Source organism: Siphateles boraxobius, unplaced genomic scaffold, assembly GCF_051911475.1.
Source record: "Siphateles boraxobius isolate OS27281-9 unplaced genomic scaffold, OSU_SipBor_1 12, whole genome shotgun sequence".
In the NCBI taxonomy this organism is placed as follows: Eukaryota; Metazoa; Chordata; class Actinopteri; order Cypriniformes; family Leuciscidae; genus Siphateles; species Siphateles boraxobius.
This window is the reverse complement of record NW_027508722.1, coordinates 31,421,852-31,447,538: the sequence shown is the minus strand read 5'-3', so window position 1 is coordinate 31,447,538 and position 25,687 is coordinate 31,421,852. Positions and strand designations below refer to the sequence as shown.

General features: G+C 37.0%; 1 protein-coding gene across 3 annotated transcripts in view; it reads right to left on the bottom strand.

The window, feature by feature from the left end:
• mcph1 (microcephalin 1) overlaps positions 1 to 25,687 on the bottom strand; it is a 160,195-nt gene that overhangs the window by 125,821 nt on the left and 8,687 nt on the right. For all 3 annotated transcript variants that reach the window (XM_077218062.1, XM_077218055.1, XM_077218072.1), the window contains 4 exons: positions 16,259 to 16,351; positions 14,977 to 16,131; positions 14,452 to 14,552; positions 9,421 to 9,458 (listed from right to left, as the gene is read on the bottom strand). In XM_077218062.1, the coding sequence (XP_077074177.1) occupies positions 9,421 to 9,458; positions 14,452 to 14,552; positions 14,977 to 16,131; positions 16,259 to 16,351 (1,387 nt within the window). The remainder of the gene's footprint in view (positions 1 to 9,420; positions 9,459 to 14,451; positions 14,553 to 14,976; positions 16,132 to 16,258; positions 16,352 to 25,687) is intronic.

Here is a 25,687-nt window from a genome sequence, read left to right as displayed (position 1 = left end):
CAGTTATGGCTGAAAGCGCTAGTTCCACCTCGGGCATGGGCCTCCGGTCTGTTTTGCCTCAAGGTCGATCTGAAATGCGTCTCAGCTCTGGAACCTTGGAAGGCGACCGACTGGTATCAGCCAGGCATGAGTCTGGGGACTTTCTTGAGTGTGAAGGTGGTGTCCACGGACGCCTCCACCTCGGGATGAGAAGCGCTGCTCGAGGGCAGACCGTTCTTTGGCCAGTGGTCAGAACGGGAAAAGCTTCTACACATAAACTGTCTGGAAATGATGGCAGTCGACAACGCGCTGAGGCGCTTTTGTCCCCAGATAAAAGGACACCACGTCCTGGTCCGGTCGGACAACATGTCAGTGGTGGCCTATATAAATCACCAGGGTGGCATCAGGTCCCGAAACCTTTACAGGCTGACGGTATGCCTCCTGGTCTGGACTCAGCACAATCTGCTTTCATTGAAAGCAGCACATGTGCCTGGTCACCCGAATCTGGGACCAGACAGACTGTCAAGAAACAACGTTCCAGCAGGAGAATGGTCGCAGCACCCGCAGACGATCAGACTGCTGTGGGAGACATTCGGCAGAGTGCAGGTGGACCTGTTCGCGTCCCAAGAAAACGCTCACTGTCCGAAGTTTTTCTCCAAAAGCAGGTATGCGCTGGCCCACGTCTGGCCCCGATGTCCTCTCTATGTTTTTCCCCCCGTCTCGCTCCGGCCTCAGGTGTTGGAACGAATCAGGGAAAACGGAAGCTCAGTGCTGCTTGTGGCTCCAGTCTGGACGAACCAGGCTTGGTTCCCAGTCCTGATGCAGCACTGCCCCGTGGCCAATACCGATGAGGAAAGACCTCCTCTCTCAGGCCAAGGGCTCGATTTGGCATCCTCGCACGGAACTAAGGTCCCTACATGAATGGTGCATCAACGTGTAACCGCTAACCTCCCGGAGGGAGTGTTAAACCTGATCACACAGGCTAGAGCCCCGTCTACTAGACGGCTCTATTCCTCAAAATGGTCTGTGTTCTCTGGCTGGTGTCAAGCTCAGGGCTTTTCACCCCTAGACTGCGGGGTTACGGAAGTTCTCGCCTTCCTTCAAGAGCTACTGGATAAGGGCAGAACCCCATCCACCCTCAAAGTTTATGTGGTTCGCTTCAGTGAAGCGCATTTGGGATTTACAAGCGCTCTCGGTGAGCGTGACATGTATGGAATTCGGGCCTAATGACTCGAAAGTCATACTCAAACCAAGGAACGGGTAAGTGCTTAAATCCCTCAACACACCGTTCAGGTCCCAGGTGATTTCCCTGTCCGCCCTTCTGGTTCACAATGAGGAGGACGCGAGTCTCCTTTGCCTTGTCAGGGCACTGAGAACTTATGTGTCCCGCTCGTCTGCTTTCAGACAGACTGAGCAGCTCTTTGTTTTGTTAAGAACTGCGTATCCTGCCGTGCTTACAACATGCTCTGGTTCGCTTCGGCGCTGAAAAACCAGTTTGTATCAGCCTGTCGCGAAGCGCCCCCATCGGATATAGCGTCACGCAGGGCCTCTCTTGATAGGCTGCTGCTGTTGCCGCAGGTCAGCCAATAGGCACGCAAGGCGTCTTGCCTATGTCTGCATCCTGCAGCAACGCGTTTTACATTAATTCAAAATTAAGGATAATTTTTGGCTTCAATATTTCGTGGAAAAGAGGTTTTCCCCATAGCGTAAGATAATACGCAGTAGTCGTTCCCCTTTCTAGAGAGAACCGAGGTTACGTTAGTAACCGAGTACGTTTTCTGTGGCGATTTGCGCTTATGATCCACTCTGTGCTATCATGTCTTTAGTCAGAGCAGACTGTGTGCATGGCGTGGCTATTCACATGACTTCATCACCCCCAATGAAAAGCATATTTACACTGTCTGAAGAAAATAGTAATTGTGTAATAAGTGACCGATTTCAGCTGCAGCTTTATTGTCCATTTATAGGCGGGACGCTTTAGATTCTAGAGAGCAATTGATTAGACAGATAATCTGATGAGAAGCTGAAGTGCAGTGATGTCAAAATAGTTTAATCCATATTGGCAGAAGTGAGGGAGTAAGTTTTGGACGCTTTTATCACTTAAATGCGAATTTTGTCATTGTTTTAGAGCTTATTGACAACCTTAAGGCTAACATATTCATACTAAAAGCCAAAACACGTCAATTTTGTTTTCATGGGGACTTTAAGGTCACTTTACACAGGATTTTCACTGCACTGCACTGTTTTGCTGTTTTATATATCTAAAAATTGAATATTAAAATTTAAAGTTCATTGTCATTTGAAAGTGTGAAGGCATTATTATGCTGTTATATTATGATTATATTCAGTGGCATAAAATTGTCTTTAAAATGACAATAATATTGTTTATCACAATTATTTCGGGGACAATATATCGCCCAAAAAAAAAGTAGCTATCATGACAGGCCTAGTGAGCATGAGGTGAACCATTAACATGTAAACATGATGTAAAGCGTGGAAAAAACTTTTACATTGTCAATTGCGGTGCGGGTGGGAAATGAATAGGCAATGCACGTTTTTAAACATATAGCCTACAAGTGATTTCATCACAAAATGAACATTTTCACCTGAGATTTGGAGCCAAATTACAAAGGGGTAAAATTACTTTAGAAAGATGGAAGCAGCATTGTTGTATTTTTTTTTACATAGAGAATGGTAGGTCTGTTAGCAAAATCTGCAGACAGCCATCTTTCTTGGATTATATTCCAATGGTGGCTGTTCAAAAACAGGGAAAAATCAGTTTTCCAAAGTTTGCAGACTCAAGTATCTCAAGTATTAAAGATATCTTAATATCCTTTTAGCTTTAGGTTATTAAACTTTTCTTTTAGTGTCTTCATCTTGAAGGCCATATGTGGTTTAATTCCACAGATTTCAGGGATTTCAATGTGGATCCAAGAATAAATTGTACGCATTTTCTACGGTAAAAAAAACAAATGTGGGTCAATTTGCAAAGAACAGATACTTTTTTCTTTTAAAGAGGAATGTCTGAAAAAATAATGTTGAAACAAGAAATGTATCTTGTTTGCTTCAATGAATTAATTGCATACAACATTCCTGTCTGAGTACCAAAAATATAACTTTTCCAAGTTTGCGTGCCTGTAACTCAAAAAGTATTAAAGATATCTCAATATGATTTTACATTCTGGTTCTTAGCAAATTTTTCTTTTGGTATTTTAATTTGTAATGCCCTATATGGTTCAGTAAGATATGTGGATCTCAATGCTACTCGATGTCCAAATTGTTGAATATTATCCATTTTAACGGTCAAAAACCAAATGTGGGTCACTTTGCACACAGCTTATTGTATTAAAGTCTGAAGAACAAATAATGTTGAAGCTAGTAATGCATCTTTTCTTCCTCTATCAAAACAATTGCATGAAACATACCTGCCTGAGTGCCAAAAATACACTGAAATGGTCAAGTTGTGACACATTAACTTGCTCTCAGTAGTCTGTTCATAAGATTTTATATTTAAATCAGTTATAGATATTTGGAAGAAGGGTTTTGTTCATTTTCACAGCTTCTGAAGCAGGGGCGGAGCGGGGGGGGGGGGGGGCGGGGGACGGGGTGGCTAATTGGGCTTAAGCCCCGAATGGTTTGTCAAAAGCCCTGAATCTTTTAGGTTTTTTAAAATAACTTCAACTTTGTTTAATTTCCTCTCAGTCTTTCTGACTGGAGCGGCAAGAAAAATGAAACAATGTGCGTGGTGCGTGGTGGCGGACGGTAATACATCGCGCATCACTCAGCTTGTTTGCCAACTGCCAATAAAAACTAACGAAGAAGAATATAAATTAATCTTCTTCTTCGCCGTTGTCATCAGGGGCTGTCCGCTTGCGGGCTGTTGTATGTTTCACCGGCGTCGTAGCGAGATTACTGGCTAACCGGCTGAAGTTATTATGGACATTATAAAGTTTTTTATACGGAACACTAACAGTAAACCTCACCGGCCGGAGAGAGATTCAGAAGCAGCGTCAGACGAACCCCGGACAAGTGTTACATGTGAATCCGCTGTTGGTGGCCTAACACTTGAGTTAAGTGATGACAACAATTCCAAGTACAGATGCATCAATATCATCAATAAGTTATTTTCCCCCCCATACTTCAATTTGAAAAGTAAATCTTTAATATATTTACATTCATTACATGAAGAGTTAAATATTTCAAGCTTATTGTTGTTTTAATCTTGATGATGGGCTTACAGCTCATGGAAATCAAAACTCCAGTAAGCCTATCTTAAAATGTATTAGAATTTTAGAACAAAGAATTTTTTATACAACGCATCATTATTTTACTGTAACATATTACACAATATCATCTATATTTAATGCAGCAATTCTGAACAAAAAGTACACATATTTAATAAGACACCGGTCTTTGGAACTTTTATTGCACACATGAGACTTAAATTATTCTCAGCGAGTTATGGTGGCGTTTTGGCCCCAGACTAAAAGGGCTGTTATAAGTTTTGCACGCCACCAGATACCACTGTGTTTTACCTATTTAGGCTAAATTAAAAATAGTCAGATGATGGTTGCCTCTTTTTAGTTGCCAGGGGTGAAAATGAGTCATCCTTAACATTTTTGGTGTTTTGGATTCACTACAGCTTGAGAACAATTAAATACAAAATAGGTTGTAGGCTCTACTGGGTGATTTTTTTTTTTTTTTACTGAGTAGGCCTAACTATCATAATTTTCCTAGATAATGTATAGATTTTTAGGCATTCTATTATCTCAAACAGCCTAAAAAATAGTGCATTTAGCTGACGTAAATGGGGAAAAAAATCTCCCCGGGGGAGTATGCCCCTCGACCCCCCCGCGGTTTGAGCTAAGCCCCGAATGTTTACATCGTCTGGCTCCGCCCCTGTTCTTAAGCTAGCAAGAGTTCAAATATGCAGTATTGTAACTACATGTTTGAAACAAATTTCATGCCTGCTAGGAAAGTGTGTCTGCTCTCCCCACACATTGTATTTACACTGAACTAAATTATAAACGAACCACTTTTGTTTTTGCCCCCACTTTTCATGAGCTGAACTCAAAGATCTAAGACTTTTTCTATGTACACAAAAGGCCTATTTCTCTCAAATATTGTTCACAAATCTGTGTTAGTGAGCACTTCTCCTTTGCCAAGAAAATCCATCCACCTCACAGGTGTGGCATATCAAGATGCTGATTAGACAGCATGATTATTGCACAGGTGTGCCTTTGGCTGGCCACAATAAAAGGCCACTCTAAAATGTACAGTTTTACTGTATTGGGGGGTCCGAAAACCAATCAGTATCTGGTGTGACCACCATTTGCCTCACGACGTGCAACACATCTCCTTCGCATAGAGCTGATCAGGTTGTTGATTGTGGCCAATAGAATGTTGGTCCACTCCTCTTCAATGGCTGTGCGAAGTTGCTGGATATTGGCAGGACCTGGAACACGCTGTTGTATACGCTGATCGAGAGCATCCCAAACATGCTCAATGGGTGACATGTCCGGTGAGTATGTTGGCCATGCAAGAACTGGGATGTTTTCAGCTTTCAGGAATTGTGTACAGATACTTGCAACATGGGGCCGTGCATTATCATGCTGCAACATGAGGTTATGGTCGTGGATGAATGGCACAACAATGGGCCTCAGGATCTTGTCACGGTATCTCTGTGCATTCAAAATGGATATACTGCCAAATTTTCTGAAACGCCTTTGGAGACGGCTTATGGTAGAGAAATGAACATTCAATTCACGAGCAACAGCTCTGGTGGACATTCCTCTTGTCAGCATGCCAATTGCACGCTCCCTTAAAACTTGTGACATCTGTGGCATTGTGCTGTGTGATAAAATGGCACATTTTAGAGTGGCATTTTATTGTGGCCAGCCTAAGGCACACCTGTGCAATGATCATGCTGTCTAATCAGCATCTTGATATGCCACACCTGTGAGGTGGATGGATTATCTCGGCAAAGGAAAAGTGCTCACTAACACAGATTTATACAAATTTGTGAACAATATTTGAGAAAAATAGGCCTTTTGTGTACATAGAACAAATCTTAGATATTTGAGTTCAGCTCAAAGTGTAATAACGTGAAGCATAGTCATAGACTGAGTAGTATCCACTGCTACGGGGCATATTTTGTGGTATCTCTGATAATACCTCAAACTTTGAAAAATTTAAGGGCTCTCACGAAAGTGAAAGTAAAACACGAGCTCCCTGATGTGGCAAATTAGGCTGCACTTACAATAGTCACCCAATACCCATCTCTGGACTAATTGGCTACGGTCTCTGTTTGCACTTCGAATATTGAGATAGTAGCTATAACGTCCTGACAACAGCCAAGGTAGGCTCCGTTTCTGAACTTTTGATCGGAACGCAAGAACAACTGTAAAGACAAACGCACCAGCCTCATTTCTCTACCGGCCTTTTCCGAAATCCGAACTCACAACATTAACCCTTTAACTGCCGGTGCAAAATGGTGGTGGTGATGACGCAGTGGATAAGACACATGCCTTTGGTGTGAGAGACCCGGGTTCGAATCCACTGTGAGACACCAATGTGTCCCTGAGCAAGACACTTAACCCCTAGTTGCTCCAGAGGCGTGCGACCTCTGAAATATAGCAATTGTAAGTCGCTTTGGATAAAAGCGTCAGCTAAATGAATAAATGTAAATGTAAAATAAAACACCAATTATATAAAGAGTCTGTGCGCTACAGTACTTTGATTATGGTTCCACTTCCACTTATTGTTTGCTAGACTAAGACTGAGAGAAAACTTATTAATTTTTATGCCTATATTCAATTAGTGTAAGGAAATTCAGTTAGTAGGTCACACACAGCCTCAATCAGAAGTTCTGAAAGCTCATAAATGTACAGTTAGGTCTGAAGAGACTCATGTGAAATCATACAGGAGAAAAGCCAGTCAGTAAAAAAACTTTTACAATGGTTGCATATTGTTTTCTTTCAATGCATTTGATAATTCATACACATTAAGTAGACCTAAAATGACATGCATTAGAAGATTATTAGTTAAATGTTAAAAAATTTAAAAATGCTCCTGCAGACAATTTTTCCAGTCATGAATTTTGTCTGAGGATTTCTGAAAAAAATCTTGTCTCGTCTCGTTCTCGTGAACCCAATCTCGTGTCTCGTCTCGTCTCGTGAGATAAGTATCTCGTCACACCCCTAATAATCATCTTTGGAACTGAACCATGATTAAAATAGAAAATTCCTAAATTCCCAAATTCCTAAAATCATATTGATATATCTTTAATATTTCTTGAGTTACAGACAGACAAACTTCAGAAAAAGAACATTTTTGGCACTCAGACAGGCGTGTTCTTAGCAATTCACCCTTCACCGGGAGTTTGATTGACAGGCGATCTGTCACGACACATTAAAGAGCTACAAAATAGTATTTGTTTAAATTTCTTAAAGAAAAGACAAAATTTGAAAGCTGAGACTTTGTTTCATATCAAAAGTAACCTGCACTGTCCTGTCTGTTGGTGCGTTGTCAGTGTCCTCTCTGCTCCACAATGTATTTTTTACTGCCTGAGAACATAAGAGTACCATGGCTTGTCGGATGTAATGTAGCAACTGTAACTAAAGAGGGTGGGTCTTTGCAAAAGTCAATTGTTTTGATAGAGGGAAACAAGATATATTTCTTATTTTAATAATATTTGTTCTTTAGAGATTAGGGACACGTTTTTGTGCATTTTGTTTTGAAACTTCACCGGAACGAATATAGAGAGTCTCCCACAACGGATTGAAGCACGCGTCCGAGTGAAGACTGTGCACAAGCCACAAGAGAACACAGTATCAGCACCATTGATCGCGGCAGCAACGAGCACTTTGATCCAAAACAACATGGCATGCTGTATGCTTTCAGCGCTAGATCGCCTCTTATTTAACAAACCAACGAAATGAATGCTCTGCTAGTTAACTGGAGATTTTTTATTTATTTGTATTGGTACATTCATCTGCCGGCAAGATGTTTCAAAAGTGGTGGGGACAATATCGACCTTAGCAAAAAATTTCCCATCCGCAAATTACACCTAAAGGGCCGGTACAAAATCCCTCAGGGGCTGGACCCGGCCCTGGGGCCGCCAATTGAATAGGCCAGATATAGGGGATTAAAAAATATGGATACCAAAAGAAAAGTGTGTTAAGAACCAAAACCTAAAAGGATAAAGATATCTTTAATATTTCTTGAGTTACATGCAAACTTCAGGGGGAGAAGTGCTTTTTCACATTTTTGTACGGTCACCATTGGCACATAATCCAACACAGATGACTAAAGTCAACAGATTTTACTAACAGACCTACCAATCTCTGTGTAAAAATGAAATAATGATGCTGCCATCTTTCTAGTCATTTAACCCCCCTGTAATTTTACTATATACTATAATTTTGACCCACCTCTACAAAAAGGTCAATTACTCAAATATTCATCCATGACATCTGATATTTTGGCTTTCATCATTATTTATGTTATGTTTTTATGTTTGTCTTTCACAAAAAAATATTAAAGGGATAGTTCACCCAAAAGTGAAAATTATGTCAGTATTTACTCACCCTCATGTTGTTCAACACCGTAAGACCTTCGTTCATCTTCGGAACACGAATTAAGATATTTTTGATGAAATCTGAGAGTTGGATCACTCCTCCATAGGCTTCCTAAGGGATTGAACTTGCAGGCCCCAAGAAGTTATTAAAGACATTGTTAAAATAGTCCAAGTGACTACAGTGGCTCAATATTAAGTTTATCAAACGACGAGAATACTTTTTGTGCGCAAAACAAACTAAAATAATGACTTTATTTCAACTATTCATTTCCTTCTCTGTGGGCCTCGAGTAATTTCACTAGTTTAACAGCGTATAATCTGTTGTTGTACGTCACACACATCATCCACATGACCAGCGTCGGCCAATAGTGAAGCTACGTGTGATGTAGCTCTACGCAATCACACTACGTTAACTGACTAGAGGCCCACAGAGAAGGAAATGAATAGTTGAAATAAATTCGTTATTTTTGTTTGTTTTTGCACACAAAAAGTATTCTAGTCACTTGATAAACTTAAGATTGAGCCACTGTAGTCATTTGGACTATTTTAACAATGTCTTTAATAACTTTTCGAGGCCGGCAAGTTTCAATCCCTGAAGAAGCCTATGGACTAGTATGGAGGAGTGATCCAGCTCTCAGATTTCATCAAAAATATCTTAATTCGTTTCCCGAAAATGAATGAAGGTCTTACGGGGTTGGAACAACATGAGGGTGAGTAAATACTGACAGAATTTAAATTTTTGGGTGAACTATCCCTTTAACAGCATCAAAAATTTGAACCGGGGTTGAGTTGACATGGAATGACCCAGCTTTATTATTTTCATTGTTTTTAAGTACTCTGAAAACACAATAATAGATACTCACTCAGTGGACATGCTTGTCATTACCAAGGATCTATTTTTCTGGAAAGACAGAAAAAAAAATCTATTAAAAACACTGAAAGATTAGAAATTAATTGTTGCACTTCATTTCTTTTTACTCGTACACTAAATTTTTTTTTATGCCAATCAACTAAACTTCTATTATCTCAGACACATGTACTATTGAGATCCTGTTTTGTTGGCAAGTAGCATAAACCAGTAAACACATGCCGGATATCTGCATATTTGGTGAACAAAAAGGAAATGAAAGCCCAAGGCCATATGGGAGGGGAAGCATTTGAGAGCCGTTTAAGCACAGAACACCGTGACACCTTTTTATCTGGCCCCTGGCCTCAGTACAACAGCGATGTAGTACAAACACATGAACGGCCTTCCTCTCTATTCCTACAGGAAGTTGAGGTTTACATCCATCAATGAACAGGGCAGCTAAAACAGGCTATACATAACGTTTACCAAAATCCTTTCTGAGACCATGACACAAACATGTGGCCAGGGTGCCTATTATTATTATTCCATGTAATAGAACTAACGTCATTGTTCGTAAAATGTGTCAGACTGTTCAAGGAAGACAATTCTGTAGATGCTTTAACCTGTAAAACTTCTCTGTTAAATATCACACACATCTGATTTAGATCAAATATTCTGTGGAGTTTTCTCAAAACGTAACCCTTGAATTAAACTTTAATATATCATAGTCTGTCTCAATACAGAATTTGTTTGGCTGGAATGTGTGAATTAAAATAAAAAACGTTTAATGCAGATCTGAACAAAATATACAGAATACATAAATGTTTGCTATTTCCGTGAGAGAGTGAAACAGAGAAACATTTAATATCGTACAAGGTTTAAAACATTTAAAAAGACATATAATAGTAGAAAATGTGTTTAATGTAGCATTTTACTTGAGATCACTCACCAAAGTTCTTATTTCTGAGAGATGCAAGGCAACATGGCTATTAGATTTGCGATTGCGCTCAGCTCATTTCATTCATAAAGTTTACACTCATTATTCACACACTCATATCACCATCATTTTACATATTAAACAGCTGTGCATTCTTATTTAAATGGATTAATCTATTTCCCTTTCCATAAAATAAAAATGATAAATTTTACTGCGTTTATGGAACATTAAAGTGGAAATTTACTGCTGGAAAAATGGCCTTTCATTTAAACCTGCCCATGTGGTAGAAACTCCAAAATATTTTAAATTTGTGCTACCCGACAAAAGAAAACAGAGAAAAATTGCTGCTATATTCGCTTTTTTTCAAATAAGCAGGAACATTTTAACATTCATAAAGCACTGGACAAGTTGCTAAAAAAAAGTTTGTGTATGCACGAGCATTTCGTAGGTGAATGTACGCAAAGTGTTTGTACGTATGCGCGAGTAACAGAAGTATCAGTCTGCATTTCACATTAGTGTGAGCATTACATACAGTATATGTTTGATCATTCAATAGTATACACATTAGTGTAACTACTTAACATGTGTATGCATGTGTTTGAGTGATGTATGAGTGAGTGAAGTTTGATTTAAGCCCCACAGCGCCTCATAAGAGACAGAGACTGTGAGAGAGACCCAGTGATAGTAGGTTTAATTACCTTAATTATAACCATTTCTAGTGTAGTCATGTTTAAACATGTAGTCAAGTTATAAAAAAAATGTTTTTGTCATTTGAGTCCAAAATAAGGGATTCAAAATCAATTGTTTTTTCCTTTAGGTTTGTTCTGACAAAAAAAAGTTGGCAATTTTTTTGTTCAGTTTCTAGAGTTACAGTCCACAGGCCTCCTTAAGGATACTGGTTTTAAAAAAAATAAAATAAAAATGACTGCTTTATTGACAAATCAGAAACAATAAATTATTGTTGTTTTTTTATTCCCACGATATGGCTTCAGGAGCAGCAGGGATATTCAAAAGCACTATATTTTCCTCATCCACTTTTAACAAAACTACATTTTTATTTATATTGGATATATACAATTATTTTATAAGTATAATGTTTGTGATTTTTATTCATGATATAGCCATAACCAATCAAGCAATTTTCTGAATATTTTTTAGATAAATTATTTTCTATTTATTTTGATGATTTTATTGAACTGTAATATAATAAGTATGATTGAAAATATACACTGCCGTTCAAAAGTTTGGGGTCGGTAAGATTTTTAATGTTTCTAAAAGAAGTCTCTTCTGCTCACCAAGGCTGCATTTATTTGATTAAAAATACAAAACAAACCTAGTAATATTGTGAAATATTATTTCAATGTAAAACAGCTGTTTTCTATGTGAATATAGTAAAGTGTAATTTATTCCTGTGATCAAAGCTGAATTTTCAGCATCATTACTCCAGTCTCTAGTGCCACATGATCCTTCAGAAATCATTCTAATATTATGATTTGATGCTCAAGAAACATTTCTCATTATTATCAATGTTGAAAACAGTTTTTTTCTTTGGATAATAAAAACCAATAGTCATGACTCGTTTCCCCGAATCTGTAGAAACCTAGGTTTAAAAATGCTGGCTTCAGAGGATGCATTCCAAGGAGGATGGCATCAAGGCATGTCTGAATACAATGTTAGCTTCACTTCCTGTCTCCAAAAAACGATCAGATGAAGGTATCTCTGAAGGCAGCAGATACATTCTTCACTGCCAATGATATACCACAATTCTGTGCATCCAATCTGTATCAGTTAAGCTAAAAAATAAAGATGGCATCTGAAAGTTGCAGTTGGTGGTCAGTTTGTGCACAAAAATATTTTTGACCAACGATTTCCACTTTTGATGCGATTTCTAGTTATCACCAAAGCTCTCTAATTTGTTGTAGATTTCAAAACCTTGGAAACAAATATTGTTTCATACTTTTCCAAACTGCGTAGGATCCCTAGATAGGGAATGCACTGCATGTTGGCTTGCTTATTGTGCCCAAGAGCATGATCCATTTAAGTCCACATGTCATACTAACAACAAAATATGCTTCTAACCACAGGTTGTTTGCGAACGTTCTCAGGAACTATCGTTTCGGAAAACACAGACAATTTTGAACTATGTTGTTAACGACGGAACTTGCAACATAGTTGGCTGACGATTTTTTGGAAAATGCACCCCTCAGCATGACTTTCACTCAAAGGAAAAGTCCCAGAGGAGAAGCCTCATCCTGCTCATGCCAAAAATTTACCTCTCCATAAATTTTCATACTTAGCATCTGGATCACCAGTGAGATCTTCTAATCCAATTATCACTATTTAAGCATGTATACTCTAATCTTGTCAAAAGGGAACACTGATGACAAATGCCCATCTGTAAATTCTTTACCACAATTAAATAAGATGCCATCTATGTTTGAACTTTATCACATTGGGGATTGAGACAAAAGCCTGTTGCTTCTCTCTGTGGCAGGAAGGAGTTTAGTTCAGGCTGAGAAAAAGCAAACAGACCTCTGCCAGGTGCATGTCACAGTAGCAAAGAAAACACAGGAAGTCAAGAAGGCAACAAGGAGACTCACAAATAACAACTGCATCAAAGCAAATTACTACGCTCCATGGAGACAGAAGCATCAAGCTGAAAGCTCAGTCTTCACCTGGAAACATGGGGTAGACTCCAGCTTTAAACAGTTTATTCCTGTTATGCAAGAAAGGACCATTAAAAAGTAAAGACGACAAAATATTGCATATAAGAAAACCTTTTGGCGCCAAGGATAGCTTTAAGAAGGCTATCCTACCAAGAGAGAACAAAATGTTTGTTGCTATACAATTATTAGTGGACTAGGGCAGTGGGTCTGTTCTGATTGCATGGAGAAAAGCAATGACAAATGCTAATAAAAAACAACAACGAACTAACCATCTAATCATGCAGTCAGGACAGCAAAAGAAATGAAATAATCATACCAAATTATTAAAGAGAGGAGACAACACATCTGTTGCTGTTGATGTCAAAGATTGAGCATCTAATCTAACTCTATGGTATTTCTGCACAAATTTGTTACTTGACAAATCAAAATAGACAGATGCTAGGGAGGTTGTACAACACATATACCCTGAACAATGAACAAAACTATACAAGGTAAAAGAAAACCAATTTCATTATATAAGAGTTTGCTTGCATGATAATGTGAATAAACAGACTGTTCCAACCACAACGAGTTTTATGCTATGAAGTATTGGCTTAAAAAATCATCTCAATATTTTTGTACACTAAGGGCCAGATTTACTAAACAGGGTAAATTAGTGTAAAACTGTAATCCCATAAAAGCACAGATGGGAGTGGGGGGGATTTACTGACAATGTACACATTGAAGAAACAAAGACACAGCCACAAAGCCTTTTGGGAAAGACACTGTGTTTCCCAAAAGCATCATAAGCCTAAGTTGACCATTGCCACCAATGGTCAATACAATCAACTTAGGCTTACGATGCTTTTGGGAAACGCAGCCCTGATCATTTTCATAATGACCAATGTAGTCTAAAGATCAGCTTTTTTTTCTTGCTTTTTTTTAAATGGTGCAAATAGCAGTAAATTGCTTGGCGCAAACCATAATAAACCATAATTTATTTAAAAACTCTGCTCCCATAAATATTGTACCTGAACGGGAATCTTCTACAAATACTGCATATGTAAGGTCAGATGCAAAAATAACTGTTCACACCTTTTCATTACTAATTTTTATACTGCATGTCCTTTAGTAGATCCTGACAGTAGTTTAACATCAAAAGAGGGTTTGCGCTGGCTGTTAGTAAATCTGGCACTAAATTTGAGCATTGGGCTAAATTATCACTGTAGTTGTGCTGGGCACAAAAAAAGATAATACCTCGTCAGCAAGAGCGAAAGAGTACAACTTTCCTAAAAAAAAACCCCGACTGCTTTCATGATAAAGTTAATTTCACTTGTTTGCAATTTCTCAAAAATGTCTTTAACGTTATATTAGCTAACATAAATTTCTTAATTACATAAATCTTTGCCCAACTGATATCTTTAGTACCACCTACAATACATGAAAAAAACTGTAGCTACTTTACCTTCATGTACTTGTCCTTTTTCATAGTTTCCGGTTTGCTACACATTTCATAACTTTTCTCAATGATCCCATAAGCTCTGCTTTTATTCTCTTTCCCTGCAACTGAAATAATGCAAACAAAGAAAGTTGAGTTCAGAGGAGAGCAGCACACAGCAGGTGTGCAACAACACAGCTGAGCAGCAGACAAGAGCATTTCTTAAATGTTTGGTCAACCGTGCAAAATTTTAAAAGCATGCTTTATTGTGGAGTGTTTCTCAACAAATACAAAGAAAGGTATAGAGTATAAAAAGTAAAGAATTCCTCTTATTAAAGTTTAGCACAGACCTAGATTTCACTGCACAGCCAATAAGTACAATTTAATACAGCTCCATGGATGCAAATTTTCACCTGAAATACAGCTTTTACATTTTAATACTTTCTACCAATATACTGCCAAGCCCTGCCATTTGAATTTATAAATTCAGCTCTGTTTAGAGATAAGCAAGGTCCAATTTACATATAAAAAAACAAAATACAATTCACATACTTTTTAAACCCATCTGTCTCTTTTCAATATCACGTTTGGGGTCAGGGTCAGGTTTGAGAAACTTCTGTATTTGCAGCTTCATGTTAACCGCAGAGGATGACATTGTAGAGGAAGCCGTTGATGCCTTTTCGTTAGCAGGACTGAGTTTAAATGAGCTTTTACGTTCTTTCACTTCAGGAACTACAGCAGAGCTCAGCCTAGTTTGCTTTCTTGGTTTCTTTGCCAACGGCTTCAATTTTACTTCTACAAACCTGGGTGACTGAGGCACCTCAAATATCTCCATCGACAAACATTCAGGCCTTGATTCAGGAACAATTTCCTCCATGATATCCACAGGTTCTGATGAATGAACCAAGTCTTTAATATCAATATTTTCATGTTTTCGCTTTTTACTACATGATCTCTTGCTGTTCTTGTTTGAGTCCTCTAGGTCAAAAGTTGACATGTGCACTGCTTCTGAGTTTGAACCAAACAAAATGACCCTCGGTTTAAGGGCATTGTTGGCTGGTGAGAAGATGTCTTCAAACCCCTCACCATCTTCAACATCTCGACTAGGAAGATCACCAATCGAGTCAGCTGAACAAAGTGCAGCAGAAGTTTGACGTTGACATTTATGAACAGGCTTGAATGTAACCAATTCATCATTTTGAATGGCATTTTCATTTGCTATGAAACAACTGCGTGCTGAAGATGAATTCTTGGAATAGGAACGTATAGAGGTGGCCTGCAGTTCTTTGGAATGCTGTATACTTTTGCTGATTTTGTGATTTGTTTTTGTGAGGCTTTCAGGCAGGGAACTTTTTAGTCTTTCAGGGCTGCCAGATAACTCTGTAGATATTCCAATGTTTTCAGTTTCTGGTTTGAGGTGTGAGCTTTGTTTTCTTTCAGAGCAGGTTTTGTGAAAGAAACTCTTTAAAGTGGACTGCTTCTTTCCTCCAGTGTAGTTCACTAAAGACCGTCGTGATCTTGAAGATAATGGTGGGACATTAATATTACTTTCACCATTGGACAGATAACTCATGGCCATAGCTGTGTCCGATTCAGGAGGTGTGTGGGTTATTTTACTTGTTATTTTCGTTATTGACTTCTCTCGTTCATCTCTTTTCTCTGAGGAGTGACTATGAGAGGTTGAGAAACAATCCAAAGGCTCTTCCTCTGTAAAACAAAAATTAAAAATAAATTGGTGGTTTAACACTTACCACTTAACACTTAGTTTTGTGTAATGTAAAATGGATACTATGGTAATTCTTCCAATATCAAAAGAGACTTTTGTTTCCCTAACCTAGCTGTTGCAAGAAAGACAGTGTTGGAGATGCCCCAAGAGCAGTTCTCAAAGATGAATCATATCCTGAGCCGCTTTCCTGCATCTGTGAGGCTGAGGGACAAGACAATTACATTTATACAAATTTAATAAAACCCTGAAAGAAAGGTTTATTTGTACAGTTTGTACTGATTATGTAGGGTGTAACAATTCAATTATTTTTTTCAATGCATTTATTAAAAATAAAAATATAAATTGGGTTACATGTGCAAACTATTCACACTAAGTTTTCTCTAGCACAATGTGGGGTACATTCCTGCACCCAAGAAACAAAAAGGGGAAGTTAAAGAATCCTATCCACCTGCAATGTGGAAGAAATCTGTTCAATGAATGTACGAATGATTCATTAGCCATTGTAGATAACTACAAGAATGAAAATGTGCAGTAAACTGTACAACTTTTTGTGCAACAAATCAGTGTTTAAGTGCGCCTATTATGCTTTTTTTGGAAATTACTAATTTTGTATCTTTTACTAATTTTGTATCTTTTTCAAGATAATGTATATTATAGAATTTCTAATAAGACACTAATTTACTGTTGTGGTATAAATAATAAAACAAACACTTGTGTGTTAAACTGAAAAATGTTTGTATGTGTATACAGGAATATGTTTATGCATACATATGTTTATCCATGTTTATTGTTCAAGTTCTAATTTTGATGGGTAGATGTTGTTTTGTAAATAGGGTAGGCGTAATAAGCCACGGCTTCAGCCTACACCCGTTCGGTTACCCTCTTTGCTTGTAATGAATTTGTTGTTGTATATATATTTTGTTACATGTTTAGTAACCGAATAAACCCTTTATTCATTCATTCAAAAAAAAGAAGGCATCATATTATAGAAATAAATTATAATTTTTGAAAGGGGCTTAAGATAAAATTTAAGCTGCAAATGATATTTTCACATTAGGGATGTTCATTTCGATTATTTTTCTTGAACATCAACCTTAACTCATTAAACGATCATTAACCGTTAAATGACAAGATTAGAATGTTTAATTAGAATTAAATTACAATAAATAAGTCTGTGAACAATTAAAATAGCAGAGTTTTTTTTCTTTTATTTTTAACAGGGGTTTAGTTAATATGCGCAAATAGCTGCATAAACAATAGAACATGCGGATTCACACATCACGCACCTGCAGCGCTTTTCTGAACGGAGAACTGAGAATCTAAGATTTGTTGTGGAGTGAAGAAAACTAAAATAGCCTATATGTTTATAGACTAGTGTTTTTAAAAATTTTGCTTTGTAATATTGTGTATTTTACATTATGTCTGAATGTAATAAAATGCGACGTATACACAACTTATCTTTTTTCCTCTAAAAAACGTAATTTTATAGGAGTTTTTAACCATGCAGCAAATATTTTAAAATATCTTGAAAAAATGTATTTCATTTATTTTAACCGTTGACAGTTTTTCCTTTCGTTTTGTTATTATAGATGATGTTGTATTAGCTATGACTAGATGGCAAATATCATAAGATGTTCTTCGTGCTTAAAAAAAAAAGCTGTTATTATTATTAAAGTACAGGCAAAAAAAATAACGATATTAACCGGTATTTTTTCTACACTGTAAAAACGCCAATTAATAAAATGTTGGAAGAGCAAAAATATTTAAGTTTAACCAATATTCATGCTTGGGATTAGTTAAGAAGACATATTATATTAAGTCTGCAAAAATATATTTGAAAAAAAATTTAATGAATGGATATTTTCAAATCCAGTCAACTTTAGGATGGCTAATGTTGACTGGACTTATAATCACAAATCTAGCCAATATTTGCTAAAAGTATTAAGGCCATGCAGCTATGCTATACAATATGCGTAAAACAGAACATATTTGTTGTTTTGTTGTTAAAATGAACATTCATAAACATTTAATAAACATTTGATATAGCCTAATATCAAAACAAAATCAAATTGTCAAAATCGTTTCTGCACTATGAGAGCGGATGGATCCTATACAACACTTTAATATATAAAACCTTTATTTTTTAAATCTTGAATTTAAGCCGTCTATTTTTGGTAGTAAATACAAAAAAGCGCATCGTCGCTACAGAGAATGGAAGGATCTAGATTATGGCTCATCTGATTTTGCGGAAGGATACAGCATTTGACTTCGCGGGTTTTACAAGGCGGGCAGGCGGCTCTGCGGGAGACATTTTGTCAAAGATGGTCATGCTTAACATAAGGTAAGTGGCTCTGAATAAATGATCGATTTTAAACCTAATAACGACAAAAATGTACAACATATGTGATGGGTTTGTGTTGTTACGTCCTGAGACGTATTTATTGGTATTTAGAAATGTTTTAGAAGTTATGTCCGAGAGAAAGTGAAGTGTATGACGTTTGGCCTATGTCAAGTTCACTCGGCACGGAATATGTGAAATTATAGAATATGTTCAAGTTTATCGACAAAAAAGTAATATGTACAACATATTCGTACAACTTAAACATATTCGTTGTTTTTGTGTAGATATTTATAAGCGTAAGTTACATTTAAAATCATAAAACGTTAAGCCTGATGTCTGAGGGGAAGGCCGCCATATAACGTTAACGCAACTTATGTTTAGCTAGGGGAACGTGGTATATTACCTCGTTTGATTCATAAAACATGTAAAATTTACTACTATAGTGTGTAATAGCTTTAATTTAGGGATGTTTTATGATATTTTTTGTGTTTCCGTAACGTGAAGAGTTGATATGAAGAGAATGCGGTCTTTCATCATTAAGTTATAGCCCAATCGTAACGTTAGGCCTGAGTTACTTTTGTGGATGCGAGTTACTGAAATCTATGAAACTTGTTATGTTAAACACATTAATGCGCTATTTTAGGGTAACTTAAGCGTGATTAATTACTTTAAGATTGTGAAAACTTTTGCAATTGTCCCGTGCAAAACCTGACATAACCGACATAAACCTGAATATATAATGTTGGATAAAATGGCGCTCATTTTGAAACAGCGTTTTGACCTCTTGAGGACGGCATTTCATAAGGCCGTTGTGGGTGTCTCGATAAGCTTCCTAGGTCGTGAATCAGCTCATACTATTATTTTGTGTACTCAAATTCGTGCACTGGTAAGTGATTTATATTAGTGATCACATAATCTTGGATTAGAGTTTTTCAATTTTTGAAACGCTTTGTATTGTATGGCCAAAATATGTTTCAATTATAAATACATTACAATATGCCGTAAAATTGGTTGCAACTCCTGTTTCATCTCAAATTTATTAAAATAGGTCTAACTAATGTAGTTATGTTAAATTATTTAATAAGCATCTTTTTATTATATTTTTTGTGATCATTTGTACTTTTATTTCTCCCATCAGGTTGTGGCCAAAGTGATGCTCTGTCGTCATTGCAAGTTTTCAGACGAAAGCCAGTCAATACTCCTACAGCACTATCTACTGAAACACTGGCATGTGACCAGAACACTCCACTGCATTTACATACATTGTGTGTGTACGTTCAAAACCAAAGGTGCGTTAAAGACTCATCTGGCAAGATTTCACTCCGAAAAAAAAGCAAGAAAGTTTTCTACATTCAGTTGTTCAGTTTGTGAATTCAGTGACATTTGTGAGGAAAAAACATATTGACTCTGCTGAAAGTTGGCGACTACTGCGCACCCACAAGGCTGACCCCACTCTGATTTTATGTCGCCTACCACTTCGTGGCTGAGTTGCTATTGCTCCCAATTTCTTCCACTTTGTTATAATACCACTAACAGTTGACCGTGGAATATTTAGTAGTGAGAAAATTTCACCAATGGACTTCACCGATCAGGTTCCACGCTTGAATTTACAGAGTTCCTGAGAGCAACCCATTCTTTAAAAATGTTTGTAGAAGTAGTTTGCATGCCTACACTGTAAAAAATTATTTAGATTTTTGTCCAGGCCTTACATCACCAAGTGCAATGCAAAGCGTGGGATGCAGTGGGGTAAAGCATGCCGCCACTGAACTCTAGAGCACTGGAGACGTGTTCTCTGGAGTGACGAATCACGCTTCTCTGTCTGGCAATCCGATGGACTAGTCTGGGTTTGGCGGTTGCCAGGAGAACAGTACTTGCCTGACTGCATTGTGTCAAGTGTAAAGTTTGGGGGAGGGGGGGTTACAGTGTGGGGTTGTTTTTCAGGTGTTGGGCTCGCCCCCTTAAGTTCCAGTGAAAGGAACTCTTAAGGCTTCAGCATACCAAGACATTTTGAACAATTTGATGCTCCCAACTTAGTGGTAACAGTTTGGGGATGACCCCTTCCTGTTCCAACATGACTGCGCACCAGTGCACAAAGCAGGTCCATAAAGACATGGATGAAGAGTTTAGTGTGGAGGAACTTGACTGGCCTGCACAGAGTCCTGACCTCAACCAGATAGAACACCTTTGGGATGAATTAGAGCAGAAACCGTTATCCAGGTGTAACATCAGTGTAACACCTCACAAACGCGCTTCTAAAAGAATGGCCAAAAAATGTTATAGAGGCAATGTTATAGAGGTGGGTCAACTCCATATTATACCCTACAGATTAATAATGGGGTCATTAAAGTTCATTTGCTTGTAAAGGCAGACGTCCTTACATATACCTACACGTGCACACATAATATATATATATATATATATATATATATATATATATATATATATATATATATATATATATATATATATACACATATAAACACAAACTTTTATGTTAGATGTGATTAATCAACTTGACAGCACTAATTCTTTTATGTATTAATTACTTGCAGAGTTTGTAGTTTTTACTACAATTTAAAATGTGCTTTATTGTGCTCAGTTTAGGGACAGATTAGTAAATGTTTTTTGGTTCCATAAATGTTTGAAATGGAATTGGCAATTGAATTTAATGTTTATCAACTGAGCACTTTAGCCTGTATGTTAAGTTTGTGCAGATTGTTGTGAAATAAAGACAAACGTGTTTTCATTTGTGTTTTTACGTGATTTAATACACACCAGTAAATACTTTTGTTAACCTCTGTATAAGATTTAGTACAACAATTTTTTACCAAATAATAAATCCAGAATAAAACATTTTAGTTGAATGAACTATAAAACTAGTTGAGCAAACATACTTTTTTAAGTTGGAGTCAAGTTTGGACCAATTAAAACATTTTAGTTGAATGAACTATAAAACTAGTTGAGCAAACATACTTTTTTAATTTGGAGTCAAGTTTTGGCCAACTAATAAATAATAATTGAAGCAACACTTTGAAGAGAGAAATTGAGTGAACGTAAAAATTCTGTGGAACTAGTTACTAAATAATAATTAGTTGAGACAACTTTAAATTTTTTACAGTGTAATAAAACCAGTTTCAGAACGGTAATAATACAGAAGGAATGCATGAACAGAAACGTTAAAATACTGATTCTGCTCGGAGTGAACCGATTGAATTTTTTTTCCGTTTTCAAGCCCTGGCATTAAAAGACCACAGACAGACCCCACGGAACCAGTGGCTTTGAAACCCTGTGCACATGCAACACACCTTTCATAAACCTGCATACGAACGGGTGTTGACCTATGGTATTCCTGTTAATCAGAGAACAGAGAAAAGCGACTGTGTCTGACTGTGTGCGCACCATTGCTCAAAAACACTCCATTTCCGATCATATGCAAAGCGCGTTGAAGCTGTGCTTACCGTGTGCCTCCCTGGCAATTTATATTTTCTACCATCGTTGTGTTGTCTGATCTGATCAAAAAGTGGTGGTTCCTTAGGAACTGCACAAAATGATTCAATGCCAGAAACACTGTTAACTGTTCCAGGACGTTTGTGTGCGTTCTGCAGCAAGACGGGCCATTTCTCTTTCGCTATTCTGCCCTCATATACTGCACCCCAAACTTGTGAGCAACACATCCGTTGTAACCACTTTACTCAGAGAAACTGACCCCAGCCGAGTCCCTGACTCGAGAAAAGAGCGATCTGTCCACTAATGAAGAGCGCCCATGCATGGACACAAGAGTTGCGCTGCTGTCCAGTGCTGAAACTCACTCATTCGCAACCGTCCCAGTGGAATGACAGAATCTGTCAAGGCCATCAGCCCCAGAAGACATAAACACAATCTGAATGGAACTGTTTCCTTTCTGAAAAAGGGATAGACAGTCACGAATTGACCTGATGCGCTCCTCCAACAGTTTTAAATAAAACTGTGCAGTTGACTGCTGCCGCCTTTGTTCTGACAATATCATAGGTATACATGGAATAAAAAAAAAAAAAACTGTTACGGTTGACATTTTATATCGTGGTAATGATATATACCATCATACTGCCCAGCCCTAGTGTGAAACATCACACTAAACATAAACAGTGTGTAATTAACAATCAATTACATCAACGCACCATTCCAGCCCTCCAGGACTGCATATACGTAGCTACAATACAGATCCATACAGAATTACTAAACGTACCAAAATACAAATGAGAAAATAAAAACAATGATTCTAAATTAGTCGACATCAGTGAACAGTTCCTCTGTCAGAGTGTTTGAGTGTTAAACACCACTGACCTTTGCAACCTCCTCCAAAACCCGTTTCTTCTAAAAAAATTTTTAAAAAAACTGACCAGGCATGACTTTGGACAATTTCGCGACCATATTGAAATGTGCTCGAGGCAAATACATCGATAGCGATCACACGGTTTGTTTGCGCATTGAAGGCCCACTGAAGTACCCTAAAAAGTGCAGCATTATTCAATGTGTTGATCTAATTTCCAATGAAACAGGAAGACAGGGCGGGTCATATCAAACAACTCCTCTACTTTAAAAACAAATAGCCAATAGCATTTAGGTTATATCACAGCTCGTTTTGTCTCTTCTGTCTCGCATGCGCACTCTTGCTTGCGCGCTCTAGATTTCATTTCGGGAGTTTGAACTAATTTGCGGGCATCAGGGAGCCGAAATCAATATGCGGGAGACTCCCGGGACTTCCGGGATCTTGGGATGTCTGTATTTTGTCTCGAGCATCAGGTTGCGCAATCAGTTCGCTCGCAATGTAAGTGATGGATTAAAATAGCGCTACCGCAGAAATAGGTTAAATTAAAACGGTCTTTACAAAGCGAAGCACTAAATATAAAGGCAGTTAATAACAGCAGCAGTAAAATATTGTTTTTTAGTCACTGTACTCAGTGGTTTTCAGCGAATGCTTGTGCACTAATGCATAATTTCTCCTGTCCTTTACTCAAGCCTGTTAGCTTGCTGGGTAACGTTACCTCCATTCCGTTCTCTTTTTATAGCATTTGTCTACTAAGTTTTAATTGTTTTTCAAACGCGATCTACTGCGGCTCTACATTCACACAATTGTTTTCAGTCTTTCTATATTTATTTAATCAATTTATCCTTATATTATTCTTTTATATATTATATATAATATATATTATATTCTTTATCCTTATATTCCTTATATATAATTAATTTTAAATAAAAATTAAATGAATTATATATTTTAGATGTTTTTAGTTTGTTTTTAGTTCAGATATTCACATCTGAACAACATGTCTGTGTAAATTTGTTTTAACAAAAATTGTGTTAAAACATAATATGTTGGATATCATTTTTTTAACAATAATCATGTTTGTCAACTTGCCATCAGCAATTATCATTAAAAACAATGCAAATATTGATATTAGTAAAACTCAATGTGTGGCTTTTGCACTTTTTAAAGTACACTTTTACACATAAATACCCTGATTTACGGTTTTATTTAGTTATAATAAAAAAAAAATCTAATTTAATTTCTATCCGATTAATCGATTAATCGAAAAAATAATCGTCCGATTAATCGATTATCAAAATAATCGTTAGTTGCAGCCCTACTTGCCACTGTCGCCTCTGGCTTGCTTAGTCAGGATACTTAAGATTCAACTATATTATTGATCTGACTACATTGACACCACTGGATGATGAGAACTGAAATGAGATGGACGATGACACTTGTTTTCTCCGGAGCTGCTGTATAGATAAATTAACTAAATTAATAACTAATGATTTTTACAATGGAAATGAATCAACACTGAACTTACTTATCAAAGACACTATTTTGGACAATGACGCTATTTTTTTCTAGATCTGCTGTACAGCCAAAACAAACTTTGTTGCATTATTTTTCTGTTATCACTGTAAAGTTGCTTTGAAACAATCTGTTTTGTAAAAAGCGCTATATAAATAAAGGTGACATGCCTTGACTATATAGTACAATATGTGCCATTTACTCTGTAGAAAAAAGTAAATGTGTGAACAAGAGACCGATTTTAGCTGCAGCTTCAGCGTCTATTTATAATGTAGGGGGTGGGACAGTTTAGATTATAGAAAGCATTTGATTGGACAGAAAGTCTGATGTGAAACTGAAGTGCAGAGTGATGCCATCAAAGTCATTGATCCTTATTGGTGGAAGTCAGAATGCTTATATCTTCTAAATGCGAATTTTGTCATTGTTTGGGAGCACACTAGCTTATAGACAACAGTAAGGCTAACATATTCGTACTAAAAGCCAAAACTCGTAGTTTGCTATCATAATGCTCAGATGCCAGTTGGATGTTTTGACCTGCGGTTCAAATGTTATGTCGCAATTGTTACTATCTATTTGCATTAGTTTATATCCAGCTGGTCACTTTTATGCATTCATTAGCCGGCGAAGTTTAATATAAAGCTAGTGACGTGATTGCTTTCTCAACATTGATATGTTCATGTAGCCAACAGAAATAAACAAATGATAAACGCATTTGTGTTCTTTTTTTATCACTACAAAACATATTGTTATTTTGATTAAATAATCATCAAGTGTTCTAAAATAGAAGCAAATAAAGTGAGAGACTATGTAATATAGGTCTACATTTATGTAATTTTAATGCTCTGGCCTTTTTCAGATATTTAAATATGGCCATCTTCTGTAAGCATGACTCATATGAAATGGTAACGCTTTACAAAAAGATTACAATTTTAGCATTAACTAAGGTTAATAAAATTTGTAGAAGTATTTTTCATTGTTAGTTTGTTCATTTCAATATTTACTAATACATTTTTATTTTATCTGTTATTACTAGGGATGTCCCGATACCATTTTTTCTGAACCGATCCGATCCAATACCAAAAATTCTGAATATCGACCGATACCGATCTGATACCAGCGCAGTTTTTTTTTTAAATCAAGTAGAATTTCTATAACTCTGTGTGTTGAACTGATAATCACTCTTTTGTGTGTTAAACACAATCTACTTAATACAGACAACTTCATTATAAAGAAAAACAACAAATCTAAAAAAAAAATTTGATCATAACCTGACAAAAATTCTATTATAAACTAGATTAGTTGATAACTCAGCAGTAAAATTTAGTCTAGAAAAATCACAAGTGCACAATAATTGTATAAAATCTGAACATTTAGT